The sequence below is a fragment of the Centroberyx affinis genome, unplaced genomic scaffold (genome assembly GCF_046629955.1).
Source record: "Centroberyx affinis isolate AG114_WGS23_722 - 3 ecotype Tasmania unplaced genomic scaffold, CSIRO-AGI_Caff_v1 ptg001025l_1, whole genome shotgun sequence".
Lineage (NCBI taxonomy): Eukaryota > Metazoa > Chordata > Actinopteri > Beryciformes > Berycidae > Centroberyx > Centroberyx affinis.
The window spans coordinates 315,100-337,985 of record NW_027279585.1 but is presented as its reverse complement, the minus strand read 5'-3'; the positions used below and the strand labels follow the sequence as shown (position 1 = coordinate 337,985).

Genomic DNA, 22,886 nt, shown 5'->3' with positions numbered 1-22,886 from the left:
AACAGGTGTGTTCGGCACACTGGAGCTCTATGGACAGCCTCATAATGTTTACCACACCAAACTGGCCTCCACTGCTGCTGCAGGCTCCAACACCCTCAGCCTGCAGGAGCCCGTCGACTGGCAGGTCTGCTTCTCTCACACTTAACCTCAATGAAATGTACAAGCAGATGTAAGGGTTAAAGCAGAAGTAATCAAATATATTTAAGGAATCATCTCTTTACATATTACAGTGGCACTAACGTTTAAATCTTACCTTTACATGGGGCTGCATATATTTTTCAGCTATCAAATTAACCACTTCTTCTGCTATTTCTACTACTACTTTTACCAATGCTACTGCTAGTACTCAGTTATTTGTTTGTCTGCTTGTTTGTTGTGTGTGCAGGTTGGAGACAGGATCGTCATTTCCACCACTGGTTACAATGCCTTGGAGACAGAGACCCATCAGATCACTGCTGTGTCGGCAAACGCCCGCATCCTGACCCTGAACCAGTCGTTGACCCACACTCACGTTGGTCAGTTCAACACCTACCTCAGTAGACACAGCAGATGTCTTCAGAATTTGTGATATTTTCGTATAAATGCATTTCTGTTTTGAAGCTGAAATTCGGTCAGCACATTAATATTTAAGTCAGCTTGTTAGTATGGACTGACTGTCTTTATTTTGATCAAACTTTTATAAAAATATGTGATAACCTGCTGCCACGATTTTTATCTACAATCAAGGACTTCATTGGAAATAATCCTATGAGTTTATCCTTGACAATCTTTTTAGATGCATATTCGTGCTTTGCATTTTGTATTTGTCAAAATAATTATACTAAACTGTTTTTACAGCAGTGTCAAACGTGACTATTTTCTAAAATCTAACTTCCTGAGTAGGGACCACAGCTTGCCGTCTGATCTTGACGGGACTGTATCTGTCAGTCTGTTTCAGTCTTACTGACCTGTGATTGGCTCCCTCCCTCTCTCCCTGCAGGTGAGACTCACAGTGTCCCAGGCTCTCCGCTGACCTACCGCCTGGCTGCTGATGTGGGTCTGCTGACCAGAAACATCAGGATCATCGGTCAGCAGTATCCAGGCATGATGGAGGAGTCGTTCGGCGCCAGGCTGCTGGTCGGCAGCTACTCCTCGGCTGGAATCGACTACAGGGGTAGGTCGACTATTTTTACTGAAAATCAAATCCTTCACTTAAGTAAAAGTAGCATAATGTTTACAGCTGTTAAGAATCAGAAGTAAAAGTACTCATTCTGAAGAACAGCCCCTTTCAGAGAGTTAAAGTATTGATGCATTAACCTGTAAGAGGTATTTTAATGTTATATATATATACTGTTGGGGAGTTAAAACTCTAACAATGCAACATATTTTATGAGTTTATTGTATGTTTCACATGTAAAACCTTATTCTGCAAAGTAACTAGTAACTCGAGCCATCAGATGAATGTAGTGGAGTAAGAAGTACAATATTTCCCTCTGAAATGTAGTGGAGTAAAAGTATGAAGTCTCACAAAATCTGTTAGTGAAACAACACATAAAAACAGATAGATGATAGCTGTGTGTCGTTGTTTGTTGTCCTGAAGGCAGCGCCCAGATCAGGAACGTGGAGTTCTACCGCTCCGGTCAGGAGGGCTGGACCGACTCCAGCGACCCCCGCTACTCTGTGGCCTTCCTCAACCTGGGACAGGTACAGACACCCGCTCAGATTAAGATGAATCACATGAAAACCTTGAGGACTGGACAGAGACAAAATCAAATTTAGACGTGGTCCAACTGGTAGCTTGTGGTAGTAAGACTGAGAGGACTAGGGAGGTCGATTACCCACACTAAAACTGTATTCACTTTTATCCTGATTGATCAAGCTCATTTTAGGATTTTTTTAGTGACATCATCTTACTGCACTGGCAGATAATTTCACCGGTTTCAACAAATCTGACTTTTATGATAATTTCTTGAAAGAAGTCATATTGGCATGCATTAAGTGAAATTTATTGAAACCAGCAAGGTTATCTGCCAGTGCAGTGAGATAATTTGACTAAAAATAGCACAAAATAAGCTTGATAGGTCTGGAAACAAGATAAAATCACTTGATAGCTTTCCATTTTTTGCAGTGAAAAGAGTCCACTAAATTGCCTGTTAATTTATACATATGTTAAGTGAATACTCCTGTACCTTGAGGCCTCTGGACTTCCAATCCCTGGACATTATCCTCAGTAGAAATGATAAATCTCTGTCTGTTGTGGCCAGTAGACATGCAACATGCAAGCTTCTATATTTTGCACATTTAGATTTCCTCAGGATTTGATGTTTGCTGTTAGTCTCAATGGCAGTACGCTGTATATTTCAGGAATAGGTGAATAGGTGAATTATGAATCTTACAAATGATGCATTATTTGGTTCCTACAAAGTTCAAATAAAGCAAAAAACCCTTTAATCAAACAAAATTCCATCAGAATAATAAAAAAAAAAAAAGTAAATAAATTGTACAAAAATCACAAGTGCAAAGGGAAAAGTGGTTGAAAAGTATTTCTTCTTCAGCATCAAACTGAAGAATAACGTGTCCCTTTTTATCTCCTTACATCCAGTAGGAGTTTCCACAGCCACTAGGTGCCACCATGGCTCTAACACTAAACAACAGGCCTTCAGTGTCTAAACACGATGCAGTAGTAAAACATTGTGCTGTGTGTGTGTGTGTTTGGAAGCTTCCAGAAAACGACTCGTACGTTCAGGGTTGTGCGTTCCACTACGGCTTCTCTCCCGCCATCGGGGTCTTCGGGACCGACGGGCTGAACGTCGACGATAACGTCATCCACCACACCGTCGGAGAAGGTAGACTCACTCGTTTAAATACTGTACTCTTACAGCTCTATTTCATGACCTTCTGTATCTCAGTCAAAGCTGATCAGGTAGTCTTGTGCAGGTCAATGCACCAACACAGTGTTAGATGATCAATTCACACTGGGGCCAACCACGCTAAAAATCTAACTTTTGATAAGAAAGATTGTTTTTTTTGATGGAAGTGTCTACCTGCCAAATGTCATGTTATACTGTGTTATATGAGATTAGGCTACATTAGGTCAGGTTAGGTCAGGAGCAGTGTTGGTGGGTAAGGAGTTACTTTGTACTTTGTGATGCATTAGAGTACTCAGATTACTTTTTAGTAACTTTGTAGTAACTTAACACATTTGTTTTTCAATTCTTGTAACCCACTATTTGTTAATTTATAAAATCAGAATGTCATTATTTTTTTATTGTATTTTTTTAAGCACAAAAAAACTGAAAATGCATGTTGTTCTGTGCAGACAAGATGCTGCTAATTGAAAAAAACCGCAATTAGTCTGCTTATATAAATTAGATTGTTTTGTTTCAACAGTCTTGCATTTTAAAAGAATGATTGACAGCACACTTGGCAGCATAAGCCTTATTGCTACAGCATGTAACACAAACGTACTCTAACTTTGTAACAGTTTGTAACTAGTTAGTAACAATGAAAAGTAACTAATAACTTTTAAAAGTAACTCTCCTCAACACTGGTCAGGAGCTACTGACATGGAAAATCTCAAACTGTTTGCAGGTATCAGAGTGTGGGGCAACAAGGTGGCGGTGCGGAGGAACCTGGTGACTCTGACTCTGTGGCCCGGATCCTACCAGGACAGAGAGGAGGCCTTCAACTACGACTGGAACGCCGCCATCGAGGTTCAGCATCTGCTTCTGCTCTTACCTTGCTCTAGTCTAGTGTTCATTTTCACTGTGTTTTTTTAAATTCAGTCATAGTAGTAGCAGACACTTAGATTTACGAAGATTTTAGTAGATTCACATAGCTTTTAGTCAAGCTTTATTGATTAAATTTAGTCACTTTACTGACTAAAATGATCCTGGATTTTAGTCAATTAAAATAGGCCTAGTTACATTATAGTCAACAAAAGCAAATCCACTTCAACAATTCAACTTAAAAAAAATAGCATAATCTTTTAGTGTAGATTACATTTGCAACATGGATTTTCTGTTTTTGAACTCTACACTCAACCTTATAAAATTAATGAATGAAATCATTTTTTTGTGAGAATAATGTCAGAAGTACAGGTAATAAAAAAACATCATGTGACCATACCATACTGTACCTACAGACCCAGGAACTTTATCAATCTCTTTATCAATATACCTTCAAACATTTTCATCAATACTACATTGAAATAAAAATAATTTCACACATGGTCATGGGACAGAATATTTACTCGTCATAGTCTTTGTCGACATAATTGCAAAAAGCCTTCATCAGTGAGCAATTTAGTCGTTAATTTTGTGATGAGAGAAACACTGTTGTATACTGAGCCTGATGTGTCCTCATTGCCTGTTTCTGTGTGATATCAGGTGAACGAGGGAACAAACATCGTGTTGCAGCATAACGTTGTGGCGGGTTATGAGAGAGTCGCTTATCGCATCGATGGTGAACCATGCCCAGGTAACACAGGAGGGATGTTCATGATTTAACCAAAGTAATAGTGGATATTTGTGAACTTGTTATATTTTGTTTGATGTTGTGTATGATGTGAATAATATTTCCTGTGCTGGCCTTGCAAATTTAATTTCTTTCAGAGCCATAAACATATCGTATATCAGTCATGTAATACCTACAGTATTGAAGCAGTAACACTCAAACTGAGGAAAAGGATGTAGGAGAGAAGTGCTCAAAGAGGTTTTCTCCCTGGACTTTTGCCTGTGCAGGTTTCTGGAATGAGAATGAGCAGTGGAGTCACAACGAGGCCCATGGCGGTCTGTTCGGAGTTTATCTGAACAAAGACGGTCTGCCTGGCTGCACGCTCATCCAAGGCTTCACCGTCTGGAGGAGCTTCGACTACGGCATCTACTTCCAGGTATGAGAACTGACCTCAAGTCCTCCTATCTGTTTTATCTATATTTATGTACTTTGTTCCTCTGTAAGTACTTTGTAAGTGCTTTCATAGATGATTTTTTGACATAACATGACTGCACTGAGAGTGTGGAGTTGTGGTTCCCAACCTGGGATCCAGAGAGGTCAAAGGTCAGGAGGCCTCAGACACTCTGAGCTAAAGGAGTCACATCAAAGCGAGACCAAGAACACAATACACACACAATACAAAATGAGTATTGTTTCTGAGTATTGTTGCATTGTAATCCAGTCAATTTAGATGGCTCTTAATTACTTTTCCTAACACTTCTATATTATTTTCTATCTTTGCTATCTTTATTTATTGTTTTAACTCTTTTATTTGTACTGTCTTCCCTTTCTTATTAATTAAATTGTTTCGTTGCTCTTTTATCACTAGTTGAACCCCTTGTTTTGTTATTCCTTTTTACTATTTTTGTATTCATTTCATGTGTAATTCTTCTTTTTACACTCTCTTTTTTTATTTGTTTTTGATTTATTGCTAAATTGTGAGACACTTTGAGCTGCATTTTATGTATGAAAGATGCTATTCAAATAAAGTTTATTATACGATACATGAACTTTCTAGGGACGCAGGAATATTTACTCCCATTTATTGTCAGTCTGCTGCAGCTCTGAGTCTTGTGCTTCTCACTGTTGGCTGTTTATGTTGCTTTGTTGTTGTTGACAGTCAAGGAATTTAAGCTTCTTCTACTTCTGCACTCATTGCAAGTTGCATACAGTGAGAATGTATAAATGTTTTCTCAAGATGAAAGATGAAAGTAAAGGTTATCAAACCCTGATCCTGATATAATCTAATATAGATTATTTATCCTCCTCTTCCTCTTCTCATCCCCCTCTCCTTCCTCTTCCTCCGCCCTCACAGACGGTGATGGATGTGATTGTGGCCAACGTGACCCTGGTGGACAACGGGATGGGCGTCATGCCGCTCATCTTCGCCCCTCCCTCTCTCTCCCACATGTTCGCTGATAAAACTGTACAAATCCAGGTGAGAGGGTTTATTTTAATTCACTCAACCTTTATTTTGTCTTTCTCATCCTTAAGCCCAAGTGCTATATGTCTTCTTGTTATTTTGTTCCATACTATATCAAAAGCATCATTCCAAAACTGTATAGCCTATATAGTATATCCTTATCCGTTTCAGCTTAATTATATGTAATTATATTTGCTAAAATGAAAGAAAATTTAATGCTGTATGATAGCTAATCCCTTCAATAATAATAGTAAGTTTTATTTTCATGACAGTGAGTGTTACATTTTTCAAGAGGTGGCTATGAAATCTCATTTGTGACAAAACTCTTATTTTTTTACATTTATTCCTCTATTCCCAGAATGCCTTAATAGTTGGCAGCAGCCCCAACTTCGACTGTTCAGACAGTTTGTCCATCAGTGATTTCAACCTGCACATCAGCTCCGGCCACCGAGCGCCCAGACCGCTCAACGGTACGGCCCCGCCTCTCCGGTGTTACTGAAACACATGCAGACACATCGCTGCTGACTGTCATGTGGAAACCTTGTAACTCCGCTTTTGGTTTTCATGTTTTATAACGTCAATTGAAGGATTCTGTGTTCTTCTATGGGTTGAGAAAACGATATACTCTTCTGTGGCTCTGTCTCTTTTTGTGTTTTTCATGTCTTCTTATGTCTCTATGTTTTTACATTTTCTACAGTTGTCTTGTTTGTAAATCCATGTTGATTGTGGTGAAGCCAAAGACAATTTTCCACACTTTACTTTATTTTTTAAATTAAAATATAGCCCCCAAGCACTCAGCTCTCTGGCTCGCTCTCCATCCCACTTCACATCCTGAGGAAAACCCTCGGATGGAGAATTGCTTTGATGCAGCCGCAGGTTTAAAATTAATGATTTCAATCCTAGTCCTGGTGGGTCAGTGGTCTAAGGCACATGCCATGTCACTGTGACATCATGGGTTTGAATCTGGATCCGGATTTGAAGACCTTTGTCACATGTTACCTCTCTCTCTTTCCTGTCTGTCTCCACTTTCATGTGTCTGATAAATGCAATAAAAAAAGCCAAAATAAGGCCTCTCTAATTTTGACCTCTTACTCCAAAGCATGCCAATTTTGAGTCACTGAATTTCACAAAACAAGACGTTGAAAGTCATTGAAAAGTCCTTGATGTCCAAATGATGTCCAAGTGGGCGTTGGAACCCAGATTATATAACCCTTGATCTTATTAAACCCTTTCTAAACGCTGCTGGATAAACTATAACATGCCTGGTGGTCAAGCTGAAAACAAGACTGCTCTAAGTTCCTGAAAGGAGATATGAGGTTTTAAATTGACAGCAGTGATATGGTACTTATGGTATATTTATAGTGTACATGATGCTGATGAAGGAAAATTCAACATAGCCCTAAGATTACAGTTATCTCCTTCTTTCTTTCTGACATTCTCTTCACTCAGGCGGCAGGTCTGGAGTCAGCTGGGGAACCTTTGGCTCTAAACACAACACGGCTCCAGTGAAGAACCATCACCTGAATAACAACTACAACGCCATCAAAGGACTGATGAAAGTCTTCGGTGAGTTTGGTCTTTGGATCAGCAGATAATATTAGACTAATTAGATTACTGTTTTGAAAATAAGAGGTGTGCGGTTGCTTACACAGTACGTAACGGCCCTTTGTCGTAGTTTATATGATGTTGCCGAGTCAAGTGATCTTTGCCGTAGAACATGAATTTGGTATGATTTGAGGAAAAAATTAAGCTAAAGTCTGAAATAAATGAAAGAGCATTTCATTGCATTTCAATAAAAAAAAAATCAATCCAACTTTCAATTTGTCCAAGTAGAATTGAATGCTGGGATGTGTGTGTGTGTGTGTGTGTGTGTGTGCATACTTTTCCATATGGCCAACTACATAGATATATCTGCAATTACTCCATATGAAGCCACAGGACAAGACAACAAATATGCTCAGTGGAGCCGTGGGATAGAAGTTCACCTGTAATCTTCTCTGACCTCATTTCTCTTTGTCTTCCCTATCAAGACTCGACGTTTGTTGGTTTCCGAGACGTCTGCTCCAACCAGACCAACGTGATGTTCATCACCAACCCGGCCAACGAGGACCTGCAGCACCCGGTGCAGGTCTGGGGCCTGAAGTCCATCAACAGCACAGAGGAAGCCAAAGTCTTCATCCACAGGGCTGATCTGAGGTAAGTCGTACCAAGATGTCTTACCAACACACAGGGCCTTTACATGAACACACATCAGGTTGGCAGACTCTGTGATTCAATTTTAACGCATGAATATCAGTGATATGTAAACAAAAAGTTTAGATATTTGCCACTTGTTGAAAAATGAAACGCCTAGTTAATTCTCTAATGCAATGACAACAACGGAAACTGTTTTCTCTGTTATTTCTGTCTTTTACAAACAAAGGATCATGATATTTTAATGAGCATTAACATATTATAATGCTATACATGTCTCCAGTAATGACAGGAGGGTCTCCAAAATATTTTCGAAAATATTTGCTTTTTTTTTTTTTTTACGGTATTCTGAGTTAAAGCTGCACTCGGCAACCTTAGCTGTTCCAACTGGCAGCAAGATGTAAAAAGCTGAACTTCAATACTCAGAAATCATGAAATAATAATGATTCACGTCAGTAAACTGCACACAGCACGCTCATGTTTTCCAACCCACCCAGTCTTTGATGCTTTATACAAAGGAAATGAAAGGGATGATAAGGCTGATAAGACAGTTGTATTTTTACATAAAAATCTTGCTTAGTGCAGCTTTAACTGGAATTGCCGCCTATAAAGATAATAAGATCAAATGTGTGCTTATGTCAAGATCTCTACTGTGCGTTTGTGCTTTTTTACCTCAGTAAAGTGTATAATGTAGAATAAGATAAATGCTGTGTGTTAATGTGTTTATATCTCAGTAAGGTGAACCCAGCTGACTGTGTGGACATGGACTGCGATGCGAAGAAGAAGAGCCTGCTGAAGGACTTGGATGGGTCCTTCCTGGGTGCACCGGGTGCTGTGGTGCCGCAGTCAGAGTTCGAGTGGGGAGGAGATCCCAGGAGGGGGCTGGGCGACTACCGCATCCCCAAAGTCATGCTCACCTACCCGAACGGCAGCCGCATCCCAGTGGACCAGATCGCTCCACACAAAGGTTCAGAACCAGAGCAACAGATAGAGTGTGAATCCAAGCCAGTGCATTTTTTTTTGGACTAGACAGAAACACACAACTCAAAGAGAAAAGAATGATTTTCTCTTAAGTGCGATTTACTGGGGCTGAGAAAATAATTTTTTGGTTTTGCATTTTTGCCACAACTGGCACTAAAATCGCACACAGAACTGCACTGCAAAAAAAATTCAACTAGCTTGTGAAAATTAGTAGTTTTAGTACCAGTATGACTTTGGATTGAGTTGGATTGAGTCTTTGCTTGTTTGCATTTTTTAAGTCCCAGGATGTGCCTCTCAGCGAGCTCTGAATTGAGAAAACTGAATTTGAATTTGGAAAACTGAATTTGAATTGAGAAAGCTGAATTTGATTTTGGAAAACTGAATTTTAATTTGGAAAACTGAATTTGAATTGAGAAAACTGAATTTGAATTGAAAAACTGAATTTGAATTTGGAAAACTGAATTTGAATTGAGAAAACCGAATTTGATTTTGGAAAACTGAATTTGAATGTGGAAAACTGAATTTGAATTGAGAAAATTGAATTTGAATTTGGAAAACTGAATTTTGAATTATAGTTTAAAGGTAAATTCAGTAATCACCACATTCAGTTTCAAAGCCATTGTATTCAAAGGGTTCAAACCTTCTGGCTGATGTATGTGGATCTCTTGAGGGACATGAGAAGAGCCAGATCCCTAAATGCCTTGTTGACTGGTTTGTTGTCAGGTGTGATCAGGGAAAACTGCACTTACATGGCTCCCTGGCAGAGCTACAAGTGCTTCGGACTCAACTACAGGATGCTGGCGATCGAGAGTCTGGACTCGGACACAGAGACCCGACGTCTGTCCCCCGTGGCCGTGCTGGGAGACGGCTTCGTGGATCTGATCAACGGTAGGACGAGTGTTTGAGTCCTAATACAATAATAACCAGTAAACATGTCCACTTTGAATAGATGCTGATACGATGGCCTGCACCGTTGTTGAAAACCCGTCTAAAAGCACCAAAATGAAAGTTGAGATTATTTAATTATCTTTATATCAGTTCAATACAGTATCCAAACCTATTTTAATATGAATTTTTACCAGATCATAATATCACATTGTGAAAATTTTGTGCTCACTCCTGTACATCGCCGTCCATCAGATGCTTGATAGGAAAACTATAGTCCAAAAACACATCACACACACAGATACGAGCATACGCACACACACACACAAAAGCTCTGGTATCCTATCTTAAAATCTGTGGTGTGTTTGTTCTCTTTATTTCTTTATTATTATCTGTATTTATGTGTTAAGTTGCACTGTAAAACACTTTGTGACAAGCCTAAAAATGCTTAAAAAACGTTGACTTTATTGACTTTACTGTCAGTTTTCCTTTCACACACTATTCTAACAGTAGGAGGAGTCAGTCGTTGGTCATTGAGAATTTAACATGTTTACATTTAATCAACTCCAAACAGCTTTCATTTCACAAGTGGAACATCACACCAAGAGGGGGAACTGACTGAACTAGCCTCGTAACCAGTGGAACTATTTAATGTTCAATAACTGTTTAAAATGCTCCAAAAATGCATTCAAACAGATTCAATATGCCGTTATCTGTGGTGTGTGTGTGTGTGTGTGTGTGTGTGTGTGTGTGTGTGTGTGTGTGTTTGTGTGTGTGTGTCTCCAGGCCCTCAGGACCACGGCTGGTGCTCAGGCTACACCTGTCAGAAGAGAGTGTCTCTGTTCCACAGCATCGTGGCCACCGGTCGCTCCTTCGACGTCTACTTCACCAGCGTCTCCCCGCAGAAACTTCGCCTCATGATGCTCAACGCCGACCCCTCCGAGGTCGCTACTCTTATGTTACACTCTTATGCTATTCCTTATAGTAGACAGTATATTCCTGCTATTGAATAAAAACCTTACATTTTCATAAAATCATCTTTTAAGGATTTTAGGAAAGCAGTAGCCTTAGTTTCAGATTGACAGCCATGCATTTTTTTTTTAAGTTTTATAATGGTTTTTAATGGGTTTCCTGGGCTCTCGTGTCATGAAGCTTATAAAATAAAATGTAAATCTTCAGTAAAACAAAAGTAAAACATGAAAATCATAAGAACTGCAGTACCAGTTTTTTTTTCTGTCACAGCATCAATATACAGTGTTATTGTTTACATCAACAGCAGGCATTTTAGTGTGTTTTATTCACTCTCTTCACTTTGCATTAAATGAACTTGTTTTTTTATCCTTGCAGAGCATCGTGGTCTCAGTCTTCTACTCCAACCCCCAGCGGCTCGATGTGTACGTCGACAACAGCCTGGTCGCCCCGACCAACGCCGACTGGAACGCTGACAACTCCGACTACACCCTGAAGGAGCCGGTCCTCCCAGGTACAACATGTTCTGCACACCTTATTCTGATCATGTCAAGCTGTTTGTGTGTTTTTGGTGATGCAGCTCATGTTGGACTTTCAGAGGCGGCTAGCTCGAAAACATAAAACTTGATAATAATAACCAACCAACTGGATTATTAGGGGAAGTCTCACTTTATAAAATCATGAAAATGACTTAATCTCACTATTGTCTTGCTTGGACTTTTGGCACTAGTTGCATTATTGTGTGCATGTAAACACATTGAGATGAACTAAGTTGTGTTCAAACAGCTAGAATCAAGGTGTTGCCTATAACAATGTCAGTAAAGGGAACAAAACAGTAAGGCAGTAGAAAAATATAGACTCTATTGCATTAAAAACATGACGTGTTGCGCCTTACTTTTTTGTTCCCTGTGCATGTAAACACAGCCAGTGATTTCCTTATGAAAACATTGCATACAAACAAATCATCTTTATGTCAAATTAAACTGACCTTTTGTTTTAGCTATTTAACTAATGCTCATACCCAGATCTTCTTACAATAAGCGCAAACAGTAGAATGATCTAGTCGAGTACACAGATGTAACAAATATCCCTGTTTCCCTGTTTCATGTGTAATAGAAAAGATCGAGGTAAAAAAAAATAAAAGCCAGACACAAAAGCCATTTTTCTAACACCATTTTCCCATTTTCTGCTCTGCTGTCTCTCCAGGTCAATACGTTCCCCAGCTGAACTCCTCTCTGGGCACCAACTACTTCGACCAGGACTACAAGATGCTGAAGGTCTTGGTGAGAGGCTCCGAACCGGTGGAGATCCGAACCTCGCCGGTTCTCCTCATCGCCTTCCAGCTGCCCGCCATGACTGTGGAGGAGTTCTTCGGAGACAGCCTGGTCCAGAACCTGGCTACGTTCCTCAAGGTTCCCGCGAACATGATCCGGATCACCAAAATCGTGCGGGAGGACGGAGGCTCGCGGCGCAGGAAGAGATCCACGGGCCTGACGGTGGAGGTGGAGATCAAGAAGCCTCCGGTCCAGCAAACCACCAACACCACCAACGGTTAGTAGGGATAAAGACAGAAGTCCCATTTGTTGTTGGGTATCTATTGAGACATTTTGTGACAGATCTACTGAAAAAGGATCAGACTTATAATTAATAATTAATAATTCCTTGCATTTAAGTACCAGATGGGCGGGGTTTGTCACATACTGTAGGCAATTTATCAATCTAACCTTCGTCTAGACATGAAAAACACTAAGATTTTTGTAATAATCGCTATTCCCCATGACTTTTCAGATGAGGAGCAGTTTTCCGTGCTGAAGACCATCGCCGATGATCTGGGCCAGGCGGCGGTTTCTGGAAACCTCAGTCGGTCCATCGGCTTCAACGTCTCTTCTATGGGCGTCGTCCCTCCTCCTCCTCCGTCATCCGACCCCGACTGGAACGAGGTGAGGCTCCTCTCAACACTGAAGTATAACCACATCTGTTCAGTGTGAACTACAAAAATGCTCAGCCACATAATAGTAGGCATATCAGGATCAGGAAGAGTTTAATCGCCAAATACAAAAACTGTACAGGAGCAGTGGTACGCCTCGTAATCCAGCGGGGCGATGCGGGGCGACAACGGGACCTTATATGCCGTGCAATGGGACAATGCAAGACATACTGTGGATAGTGCACTATACATATCACTCTACATATTTACACCCATCATTCTGTTGGTGTGTTTGGTAAAGCAGCATGCAGTCTGGTTGCATTTTAGCGAGTCATTCTTGCAAATGACTAAGAAAGTCCATAAATGGCTAAAGAAATAAAAAATAAAGGCTTCTCTAGTGCGTCAATTTCAAATACGCTTAATTCAGGAACCAAAAAAAGGGGAAATCCACACTCAAAAAGATATCTTGATTTATTTTATGTGTTATAGTGTCATTCTTGCATGAATGTAGAACAACCTGCTGAAGGCTTAACTAAGGTGCTAGAGTCTGAATCCTCCGGAAAAAAAAAGTGGAATATCCGAACACTGAATTTTATTCATTTACAAGCTTTCGTTCTCAACAGACCTTCCTCAAGGCATACTTGGCCAACAAAGAACACAAAAAATATTATATTCTATTATTATATTCTCTTAATTTGCCATATGCAAACATCTGTGTAACCCAGTCGTGACAAAAGGGAATTGTAGTCCCAAACCCAGTAATACTGGACTACAACACAGATTAGGAGACACAGTGTGTAGGGAGACATATAAATCCAGGAAACACTCAATTTTATATACGATATACATGATTTACACATGTACCAAAATGGAAAAATCCATGTTAAGAATGTAAAAGAAAGTCACACTGGAGGCCACCATACTACAGTGTCATTTTTGCGTTGAATAATGAGCACTGAACTCATAACAGCTGGCGTTTCTGAAGGCTTTTTCATCTTTAAATCCCAGGTGGCGACCACCGAGGTGACGAGGGAGGAGCCTAAAGTCAGCTTTGTGTCCAGCGTGTCCAACCTGCTGCTGGTGGAGGAGCCGATAGCAGGGGAATACGTGGGTCCTCTCTACCAGCAGCCCAGTCTCATGGCTGTGGATGAGGAGGTGAGGCTTTCATTTTTAATTCCATTCACATTTTACCAGCTTTCAAAGGCATTTTATGTACAATAAACCTGGTTTATATGTTAGAGTAAAAGGGAGGTGTGTGAAAACGAGTTTGAGCACCTCCAGAAATAGAATAACACTTAAAAACTTAAGTAAAACTATGGGAAGATAGCGGGAACGCACACTAATACAAGTCACATTAGGCTGGAGTCCTGGAGTAAACGCTGACCTGTGACCTTGTCTCCAGGGTAACTGTGTGTCGGTGGGAGTGACGTCGCTCACGGTGACCGCCGCCCTGTTGGACTCCGGCGGCGGCAGCGTGGACGGACTGGCAGGAAACACAACCATGCTGTTCAGCGGCTGCTGGGCGAACTACACCGACCTTTCCATCCTCAACAGCGGTACGTCTTCGTCCTGCAGCTCACCTGCTGCCTCTGTCCAACAAGCAGAGTTAGGAGCATACTCTGTGTCAGATGAACTGGGGTTGTGTAGCTTAATGGAGTATTGCACTATCACTATCACTGAGAATGTATGCACTCATATGTTGTAAGACAGACAATGAATTACATTTTCTTATCTGGCTTATACAACTTCATTTATGAAAGTGTCAAATTAAGATTAACTTTATTGGGAGGACTTTAGAGGAGATTGAGTTATTGCAGCAGTAAAGAAGAGAAATAGACAAAATACAATCAATGAAAAAACATGAATACTTTTTAAGTTGAAAATGAAAGATCTTTAACATCTTCATCATGCTGAGTTTCCATTGGCTAGGAAGGCTTCTCATTACGTTGATTATTGACAGATTCAAAAATTTTCAATTTTTTGCATGAAATGAAGCATATATCATTTTATTATTATTATTGCCAAAGAATACTTTAAAGTTGTAGGCTACTACGCAACTTCACACATTGGCTGCTCAGTTAGTGGGGATGGGATGCTCTTCTCTATTTCAGCCCCTCTTTATGATTTAGGCAGATAAAACAGTTGTATTTTTACATAAAACTCTTGCCTAAGGAAGCTTTATCTGGTTTTGTCACCTATAAATCTATCCAATGTATCTAATATCTAATGTGTGTTTATGTTAAGACCTTATTTTTACATCAAAATCTTGCCTAGTGCAGCTTTAACTTTTATTTGAATGAAAAGCCATGATGTCCCGTCCCAACACATTGTGCTCTCCCCTCCCTGCAGGTGAGAACCTGACCATGGCCTTCACTCTGCAGGAGTGGGGCGCCCAGTCGCGCTCCTTCGCCGTCAAGGCCACCCCGACCACCCAGCCCCCCACCACCACCGCCAACTCCACCGACACGCCCACCACCACCACCACCAGCGGCACCACAGAGGATCCGGAGTCCACCACCGACCCCAGCATCTTCGGCTCCGCCCCCGGCCTCTCCTCCGGCGCTCTGTGTCTGCTGAGCCTCGTCTACGCTCTGAGCCTGCTGCTGGAGCCATGAAACGAGCTCGACTGTAGGAGGGTTTGGTGACGGATTCATACGCATCAGAACATGATGTCAAAGATGGCAAAATGAAGAATTACATTCCTTGAAATTCTATGCACATTATTGTTTGGCTTCGTTATTTTTATTTTTCTGTTCCTTTTTGGGTTTTCTGTGTTTCATTATGTGTAAATGTATATTATAGTGTTGCAGATTAGATATAAGATATTGAGCTCTATCGATCCATATACACTACCTCTTTTTGTGTAACAGGTGCAATTGTGTTTCTGTAACAGGTGTTTTGAAACTATTATGCAAACTTGTATTTTGTTGAAACTATGCCCTCTTTCTAATAAATTCTATTTTTTCTTAGTCAAATACTCCCGTGCTGTATCGGTGTTTTACTTGATCAATCCAATTAGGTTTGTTCATACTGAGTGAAGCAGCTGGCTCTCTCCATGGTGCTGAAGGAGGCTGATTGGCTGCCTCCTGTCAGGCTTGCTCTGTTAAGACGAGCGCGTGCTTTTTTTTTGTGATTCACTAGAGGGCGGAAGACTCCATGACGCGCCGCTCTCCTAAACCCATGATGCACTGAGGCACAATCTGAGTGAGATTTCACCTCCTATTTGAGCTGAAAAACCTGTAATCTTGGGCTACAGTGAGGGGAAAATCCTGAGAATAATTTGAGTGATTTGGGTTTTTGCGCAAGAGGTTTTTGTGTTTGGCGAGAGAGCAAAAAAAAAAAAGCCGCAGAAGATGACAGGCATCTTTTCTCTGGACGTCCCGCCCTGGACATCTGCCCCGAGCAGAGAGGTGACGGGCGACAGAGGAACAATTAGTTTTACAGCCTTAATTTGCGCCCACCATTTAGGCTTAACAAGAACGGGACAAGGTGGGCGTGTTCTCTCCCCCCTTTTTTTTTTTTTTTTTTAACTTTGGACCGCCTGTCCTGTCCCGAGCAGTTCACTTCACTCCTGGCAGAGCTTGCCGCTTGCTGCGAGTGGATGCAGAGTCCAGCTGCAGCTCGGTCCGTCGGCCGCAACTCAAGGCATCAGCATCGATTAAAGGAGAAGAGCGGAGAATGGATTTCCTTCGCGTCTCTTTCCTCTACGCGGCTCTCGTGTTTGCCTGGGAAACCCCCTGCTTCCAGACGCTGGCTATCTTCCTCCCGTCGGCCCCCAAGAGCGGCAAGGTGACGAAGCTGTTTGATGGACAAGAGGCGTCGAAATACTTCAAGGAGTTTCACAGTGAGAGACATAGTAATAATAATAATAATAATAATAATAATAATAAAGCCACTCCTAAAGACTTGGTTGAGCCTCACGACTACATGCTCTCTATTTATAAGACTTTTTCCACGGCGGAGAAACTGGGACTCAACGCAAGTTTCTTTCGGTCGTCAAAAGCTGCAAACACTATCGCAAGTTTTGTGGACAATGGACAAGGTATGTGGACCTGGTATTATTTACTGTAAGTGTGTGTGTGTGTGTGTGTGTGCGTGCATGCGTGCAGGTAGGATCAAATACCCATGATTCACAGTTTGTCTCCCAGATGACTTCAACACAATAGCGGATTTTTTTCTGTCAAATTCCACATTTCCATGGCTTGTGCATCATCTTCATCTGACCCCGCTGCTTTAATGCCTTCCACAGATGACCTCCCACTCTCCCCTCTGCGGAGACAGCAGTATCTGTTCGACGTCTCAACCCTCTCGGAGAAAGCGGAGGTGCTGGGGGCCGAGCTCAGGATATACACCAAAGCGTCTGGGAATTTCAGGATATCGGAAACGGAGCCCGTCGAGGTCCAGCTCCTCTCCTGCCACGACCAGCAGCTGCTCGACTCCAGAACGCTGGATCTCCAGGACTCCCACCGGCCGAAATGGGAGGTGCTGGACGTGTGGGAAATATTCAAAGAGCGGCGGCGGCTGAGCCAGGGGAAGCAGTTCTGCCTGGAGCTGCGGGCCGTGCTCGACAACCCCGAGAGGGAGCTGGACCTGCAGCTGCTGGGCCTGCACAGGCACGGCCGGCCCCAGCAGAAGAAAGCCATCTTGGTGGTGTTCACCCGGTCCAGGAAGAGGCAGACCCTCTTCAGCGAGAGGAGGGACGGCATGGCCTTGCTGGGCCTGGAGAGGAAGGCGAAACAGAGGGGGCCCCGCGCCAAAGCCAGCAGGAGACGCAGGACGGCGGCGTCCAAGAACCGCCACGGGAAGAGGCACGGCAAGAAGTCCAAGTCGAGGTGCAGCAAGAAGCCGCTGCACGTCAACTTCAGGGACCTGGGCTGGGACGACTGGATCATCGCCCCGCTGGATTACGAGGCGTACCACTGCGAGGGCGTGTGCGACTTCCCCCTGCGGTCCCACCTGGAGCCCACCAACCACGCCATCATCCAGACCCTCATGAACTCCATGAACCCCAGCAACATGCCGCCCAGCTGCTGCGCCCCGTCCAAACTCAGCCCCATCAGCATCCTGTACATCGACTCAGGAAACAACGTGGTCTACAAGCAGTATGAGGACATGGTGGTGGAGTCCTGCGGGTGTCGGTAGAGTCAGACTTTGGCTCTCCACCAGGCTGCACATGAAGAGAGCAGATCTGACATTTTGAATTTACCGATGCATTTCATAACTATGTACCAACAAGGCCATGTTTATTACCTCATGGATTTTATTTATTGATTTTTTTTTCTTGTTCGTTCTGTTAGGGTCTAGTTCCAGTTCATGGATGCATAATAAGACAGGCTCCTTAAAAACCTGAACTATCCCTTTTATTATCAATAAATACCAAAACAGCAACAACTGGTTTAAAAAGGACTCTTGGGCGTTTAAAGCATTCTGATCCAAAATTAGATATCCAACGTTTGAAAAAGAAAAGACATCTGCTCTTACAAAATTCTTGGTTGCACAAACATAAAACCAATTGTTCCTCTTTTTAAAGGATAATAGCTGACTTAATGATTACGCTTTTGCAGACTGTATCTTCTGTACTTTAAAGATATTGAATGATAAACTTCAGGTAATGTTTTGGGTTTTTTTTCTTCCCAAAATGCAGTATTTTGGGTTCTATCTCTTGGGCTGCCAGGTTCAGACGGAGGATTTTCAGCACTTGACACGGCCTTTGACTCAGGGAACGTACTTGAGCGCTAGAGAGAATGTGAAGTCCTTTTCTGATGAAACACCAGTCTGATTCAAGTACATTTCCACCAGAAGTACCACAAGGTTACTTACCGGCTCATTTGTTGTCACCATTAGGGGTTGGAGGAGATACATAATTTTGTCTGTAATGCACTGATGTTCAAAGTTACCATATGTAAATATTTGATATGGAAATTATAATTTATGTTCTATGAATAAGTTATTTGCATTTTTATTGTCCGTATTGTTCCTTTACGATTTCAAGACTGCATGTGTTAGACATCTGGATGTTACGTCTCAAATAAACATATGAGTAATGTTTTGGAACGAAACATGACAATTGTTCTAGTCACAGACTGTGAAATAGTATTGTCAGTGTTTTTGCTGTATATATAAACAGGAAATTATTATTCACCAAAGAAAAACAAAGCATTCCTTTTTTGTAATTTTTAGGGCATACTGTTGTTTAAATATTTAGATAGATGTTTTAGCCTCATATTTTGTTTGTATCTTACATTATTTTACTGGAATTCAAAAATAATATATTACGCTGATTGTCAGAAATGTAAAAGATAATGCAGTGTTATGCCACAATATGTTTTAATTTTGTTATTTTATCTTATTGCTATCTTGCATCAAACCAAATAAGAAATTCCTGTACCATCAGAATACAGTACATACAAACTTTGACTTGTTTTTACAGCAGAGAAATGAATTTTTCCACAGTAAGATAATCAATGAAATTGTTTAACCAAATGATGCTATTTTCATGCCAGTGAATTGTAAGATATCTAGAGCGATAGACAAATTAAAGTGTCTTTTTAACTATGCTTTCTGGTTATAATGTCAAATTTCTTGATTCTTCGGTTGCTATTTTGTTCATTTTAGCTTATCGCATAATATTTATGTTACTTTTTCTTAATTCTTCACCAGTGTTTTCTGGTTGGCGTTGTGAAATCATAGTAACTTGCACTAAAGGTTTTTCCTAAAAAAAAAAACCTGTTTCCCACCAGATACACGTCTTACCTGCAAAGCAGCACTTTATCAAACCAGATGTCAGGCGGCTTATATCATTAACACCTTCTGTGTAGAGGTGATTTAGCTAGAATATTGGGTGTACTGTACCTTTAAGTGATCTAGGCAAAGTTCTGAATCACGCTCCCAATCACTCATTCACATCGATCACTAAAAGGTACAGTACACCCAATATTCTACCGAAACTGCCCCGACACAGAGGGCAGAACATTGTGTAGAATATTGGGTGTACTGTACCTTTAATTGATCTATGTGAATTTGAGTGATTGGGAACCGATAGACTTGTCATGCGTTTTCCTTCTCTGGCAGAGAGGGATGAGCAGGCTGAGTGACAGTTTGTGGGGTGAAAGCGGGGTCAGCAGACAACCGGGGAGAGCTCCATCTTCCATGGGTGGGCTGGGTTTGTCTGTCTGTAAGGCGCGGGGGAGTGGGGGGTGTTAGGGAGTTAACGGGACAAACAAATTGGTGGGCAGATGCAATGACTGACCCCGAGTCTAGAGCCACACTGGGTCCCCGGCCCCGCAGACAATGGCAGCAGAGGATCTCAACATCAGATTAAGCATGCCTTTTCCTCGCGGGGTCAGAGGTCAAGTGGCCCATTGTCTCTGGGGGCTGTGGACATTAAACAGCGTACACATCCTCTTAGAAAAGGATGGCAATCAAGAGGGGAGGAGGGGTGGAGGGGGGGCAGGGGAAAGGAATGTGTGTGATGCTCTCCCTCCCCGTCACACCCGGCCCCATACAACAAGGTAAGATATAAAAAAGGGGAGGCGGTTTAAAGCAGCTGCTCTGAACAGCCACTGCAGAACAAAAGACTGGAATGTAAAGTCTCTATAGCGGCATATGGAGGCCTTTCTGCTCCGTGGCAGATTTGCTGTGAGATGGGGAAATATTTTGCCGGGAAACGAAACGGGTTGCAATCCTGCGCTGTTGTGTGAAAACCTTGTAACTCCAATTTTCACTTCAGTTGAAGGTTTTACACGGTCTTCTTTGGGTTTAGAAAATTCTCATCCTTTCAAAACCTGTTTCTGATAATGTCAGAGATGCATTGCCATCCAGCTAAAACAAGGCTGTTTTTATTTTATTTAGTTCCTGGAAAGTTTACTTTTGGAGATACAAGGTTTTCACCCGACAGATACAGTGTGTTCTTGCGTTTTCTGTGTGAGTTTGCCCAGAAGTGTCTTTTTCCCGTAACATTTACAGTGTCAAACGTGTCTGTGCTGCAGTCAAGGGGTAAGAAGTGAACACAAAAGGAAGCGCGGAAGGCAAGGGGAAGAGTCAGAATCTGCAGTGAGATATTTACTGGAGTTTCGCACACAAATTAAGTTTACGATGTGTGGTGAATGTCCAAGAAAGCCCCAGAAATTCAGGGCAGAAACACACACACACTCTGACACTGAAGCACTGACACTGTGTATTTCCAACACGTGTCTCCCTTGTTAGCTTTTAGTCACGGGCAAAAGTGACGTCCTGTCGTCTTGACCTCTGTGTTTGCTCTAGTAAACCCGCTTGTGAAAGGCTTTAGAGTGGAAATCCTCTCTCTCCGCTCTGCTGAGGAGTCGGATGGCAGCAGCTTCTGACTGACAGGAAGGAAAGTGACCAGTGAGTCTTCTAGCTGACTAGACATTTAGAGGAATGCTAGAGGAATGAGTGTTTTTAAAAAGCTGTATTCTTTCCTCAAGCTTTTGCTCTTTTTTTTTTTAGCTTTTGTCTTCTTCTGCTTGAGTATCTTTCTAAGGATCCTTCTAAGATTTGGAGCAAGAGAATTAAAGTTAATCTAAAGTTTAAACCAGGTTTGGTGCAACAGAATTTACTGATAAACCACGATTTGAACCAGGTTAAAAATTAATCCTTGTTGACGTGACCCACCCTTACTCCTACTCCTTTTACTTGGGAAAATTTATTATTAAACATAAAACTGGTGCAGAGACATCTGGCATTTATGGTAAACCTGTCATTCTGGACTATACATCCCATAGCTTTTATATTAGCTCAAAGGGAAGCATCCCACACCCTGAGCTGAAAGTGATCCATCAAATTATCTGCACAGAATAGCATCATTTTGAAGGGAAGATTTTGGAACATGTACAAAATATGTGCATATATATAAACATGTGAGTGATTTTTGCTCAAGTACATAGCCATGACATGAGAGAAATTTAATAGAAGTAGCAGTGCTTCTGTTTATTTGAGTAAAATCCTTCAGTGCTTTTTCCACCTGTGCTATCTGATAGTTTCAGAGAGGGATTACACAGCTGAGTGAGTAAGCAAAGTGATGGAGGAGCAGGAGGTCAGGGCGACTGTCTCTCCCTCTCTCTCTCTCTCATCCTGGGAGAGAGGTGTGTCCTCCACGGGTCGGTGCAGTTGGCAAACAGTGTCTCCTTGAACGCACCCCAGTTCACACCCTGCCCTCTCTGAGTGTTCTGCCACTGTCAGAAACAGAAACTAGAAAGGCACTCAGAGAGCGCAGACCTCCACCAAGGTTCGTGCTATTATTGCTTGTTCGTGAGTCAGATCCAGATCCGCTCCAAAATTAAATGGGTTCTTCCTTGGCCCATGCTACACCCTTCCACAAAGTTTCATGAAAATCGGGCCAGTAGTTTTTCCGTAATCCTGCTAACAAACACACAAACAAACAAACAAACAAATGGCACCGAAAACATAACCTCCTTGGCAGAGGTAATAAATCTACAGAAATTTGTACAAATTAACAACTGGGGTCTTTAAAGTGACAAATACCATAATATACACCACTGTAACAATAAATGCCAAAAAATTTACTTTTTTTGTATTTTTATGTCAAAATCCCTTTACCTTTACTTCCTGGAAAACACCTCATGACCTCATAAACAAAAATAACATCACACATTTTTGAACTCCCCTCAAATAAAACTGCCTTTCTCTCCCTAACTGATATCTCCTAGCCTGGTATCCGGCCCCTATGAATCGCAGTTTTCAGCACTCTTCGAATTTGCATAGCAATTCATAAGGGGATTCATTCCTTATGAATCGCTATGCAAATAGGAGATAGGAGATATCAGGGAGAGAAAGGCAGTTTTATTTGAGGGGAGTTCAAAAATGTGTGACGGTATTTTGGTTTGAATTTTTGGATACCAGGCTAGATATCTCCCATTGGTTTACACTTTTGAATGATCTCTCCCTGCATTATATCCCGCCTCAACATCCTGTTTCAACAGGAAATGCATCACATTAAGGAAGCTCTCAAACTGCAGTTTCATTGGGACTTTAAATTCCAGGGAGCTTGGAGTTATT

General features: G+C 41.6%; 2 protein-coding genes across 3 annotated transcripts in view; both read left to right on the top strand.

The window, feature by feature from the left end:
- The window catches only part of pkhd1l1.1 (PKHD1 like 1, tandem duplicate 1), a 53,820-nt gene extending 38,002 nt beyond the window's left edge, over positions 1-15,818 (top strand). For both annotated transcript variants that reach the window (XM_071522727.1, XM_071522728.1), the window contains exons 57-77: positions 6-124; positions 386-515; positions 980-1,153; positions 1,580-1,683; positions 2,699-2,825; positions 3,571-3,692; positions 4,368-4,458; positions 4,722-4,870; positions 5,789-5,911; positions 6,255-6,366; positions 7,346-7,462; positions 7,927-8,092; positions 8,824-9,056; positions 9,794-9,958; positions 10,742-10,899; positions 11,303-11,438; positions 12,131-12,475; positions 12,713-12,864; positions 13,860-14,006; positions 14,254-14,407; positions 15,201-15,818. In XM_071522727.1, coding sequence (XP_071378828.1) covers positions 6-124; positions 386-515; positions 980-1,153; positions 1,580-1,683; positions 2,699-2,825; positions 3,571-3,692; positions 4,368-4,458; positions 4,722-4,870; positions 5,789-5,911; positions 6,255-6,366; positions 7,346-7,462; positions 7,927-8,092; positions 8,824-9,056; positions 9,794-9,958; positions 10,742-10,899; positions 11,303-11,438; positions 12,131-12,475; positions 12,713-12,864; positions 13,860-14,006; positions 14,254-14,407; positions 15,201-15,466 — 3,290 coding nt within the window. In that variant the 3' untranslated portion in view covers positions 15,467-15,818. The remainder of the gene's footprint in view (positions 1-5; positions 125-385; positions 516-979; positions 1,154-1,579; positions 1,684-2,698; positions 2,826-3,570; positions 3,693-4,367; positions 4,459-4,721; positions 4,871-5,788; positions 5,912-6,254; positions 6,367-7,345; positions 7,463-7,926; positions 8,093-8,823; positions 9,057-9,793; positions 9,959-10,741; positions 10,900-11,302; positions 11,439-12,130; positions 12,476-12,712; positions 12,865-13,859; positions 14,007-14,253; positions 14,408-15,200) is intronic.
- A 708-nt stretch (positions 15,819-16,526) lies between these two features.
- On the top strand, positions 16,527-17,993 carry gdf6b (growth differentiation factor 6b). The gene is made up of 2 exons (XM_071522771.1): positions 16,527-16,893; positions 17,101-17,993. Exons 1-2 carry the CDS (start codon positions 16,530-16,532, stop codon positions 17,991-17,993), a joined length of 1,257 nt encoding a protein of 418 aa, XP_071378872.1. The 5' UTR covers positions 16,527-16,529.
- The last annotated feature ends 4,893 nt before the right edge of the window (positions 17,994-22,886 follow it).

What these genes read in the sequence shown, in the direction of transcription:
- gdf6b (XM_071522771.1), top strand. Translation starts at nt 16,530, where the DNA reads ATGGATTTCCTTCGCGTCTCTTTCCTCTACGCGGCTCTCGTGTTTGCC. An exon ending in TTTTGTGGACAATGGACAAG is followed by an intron (nt 16,894 to 17,100) that starts GTATGTGGACCT and finishes TGCCTTCCACAG; the next exon opens with ATGACCTCCCACTCTCCCCT.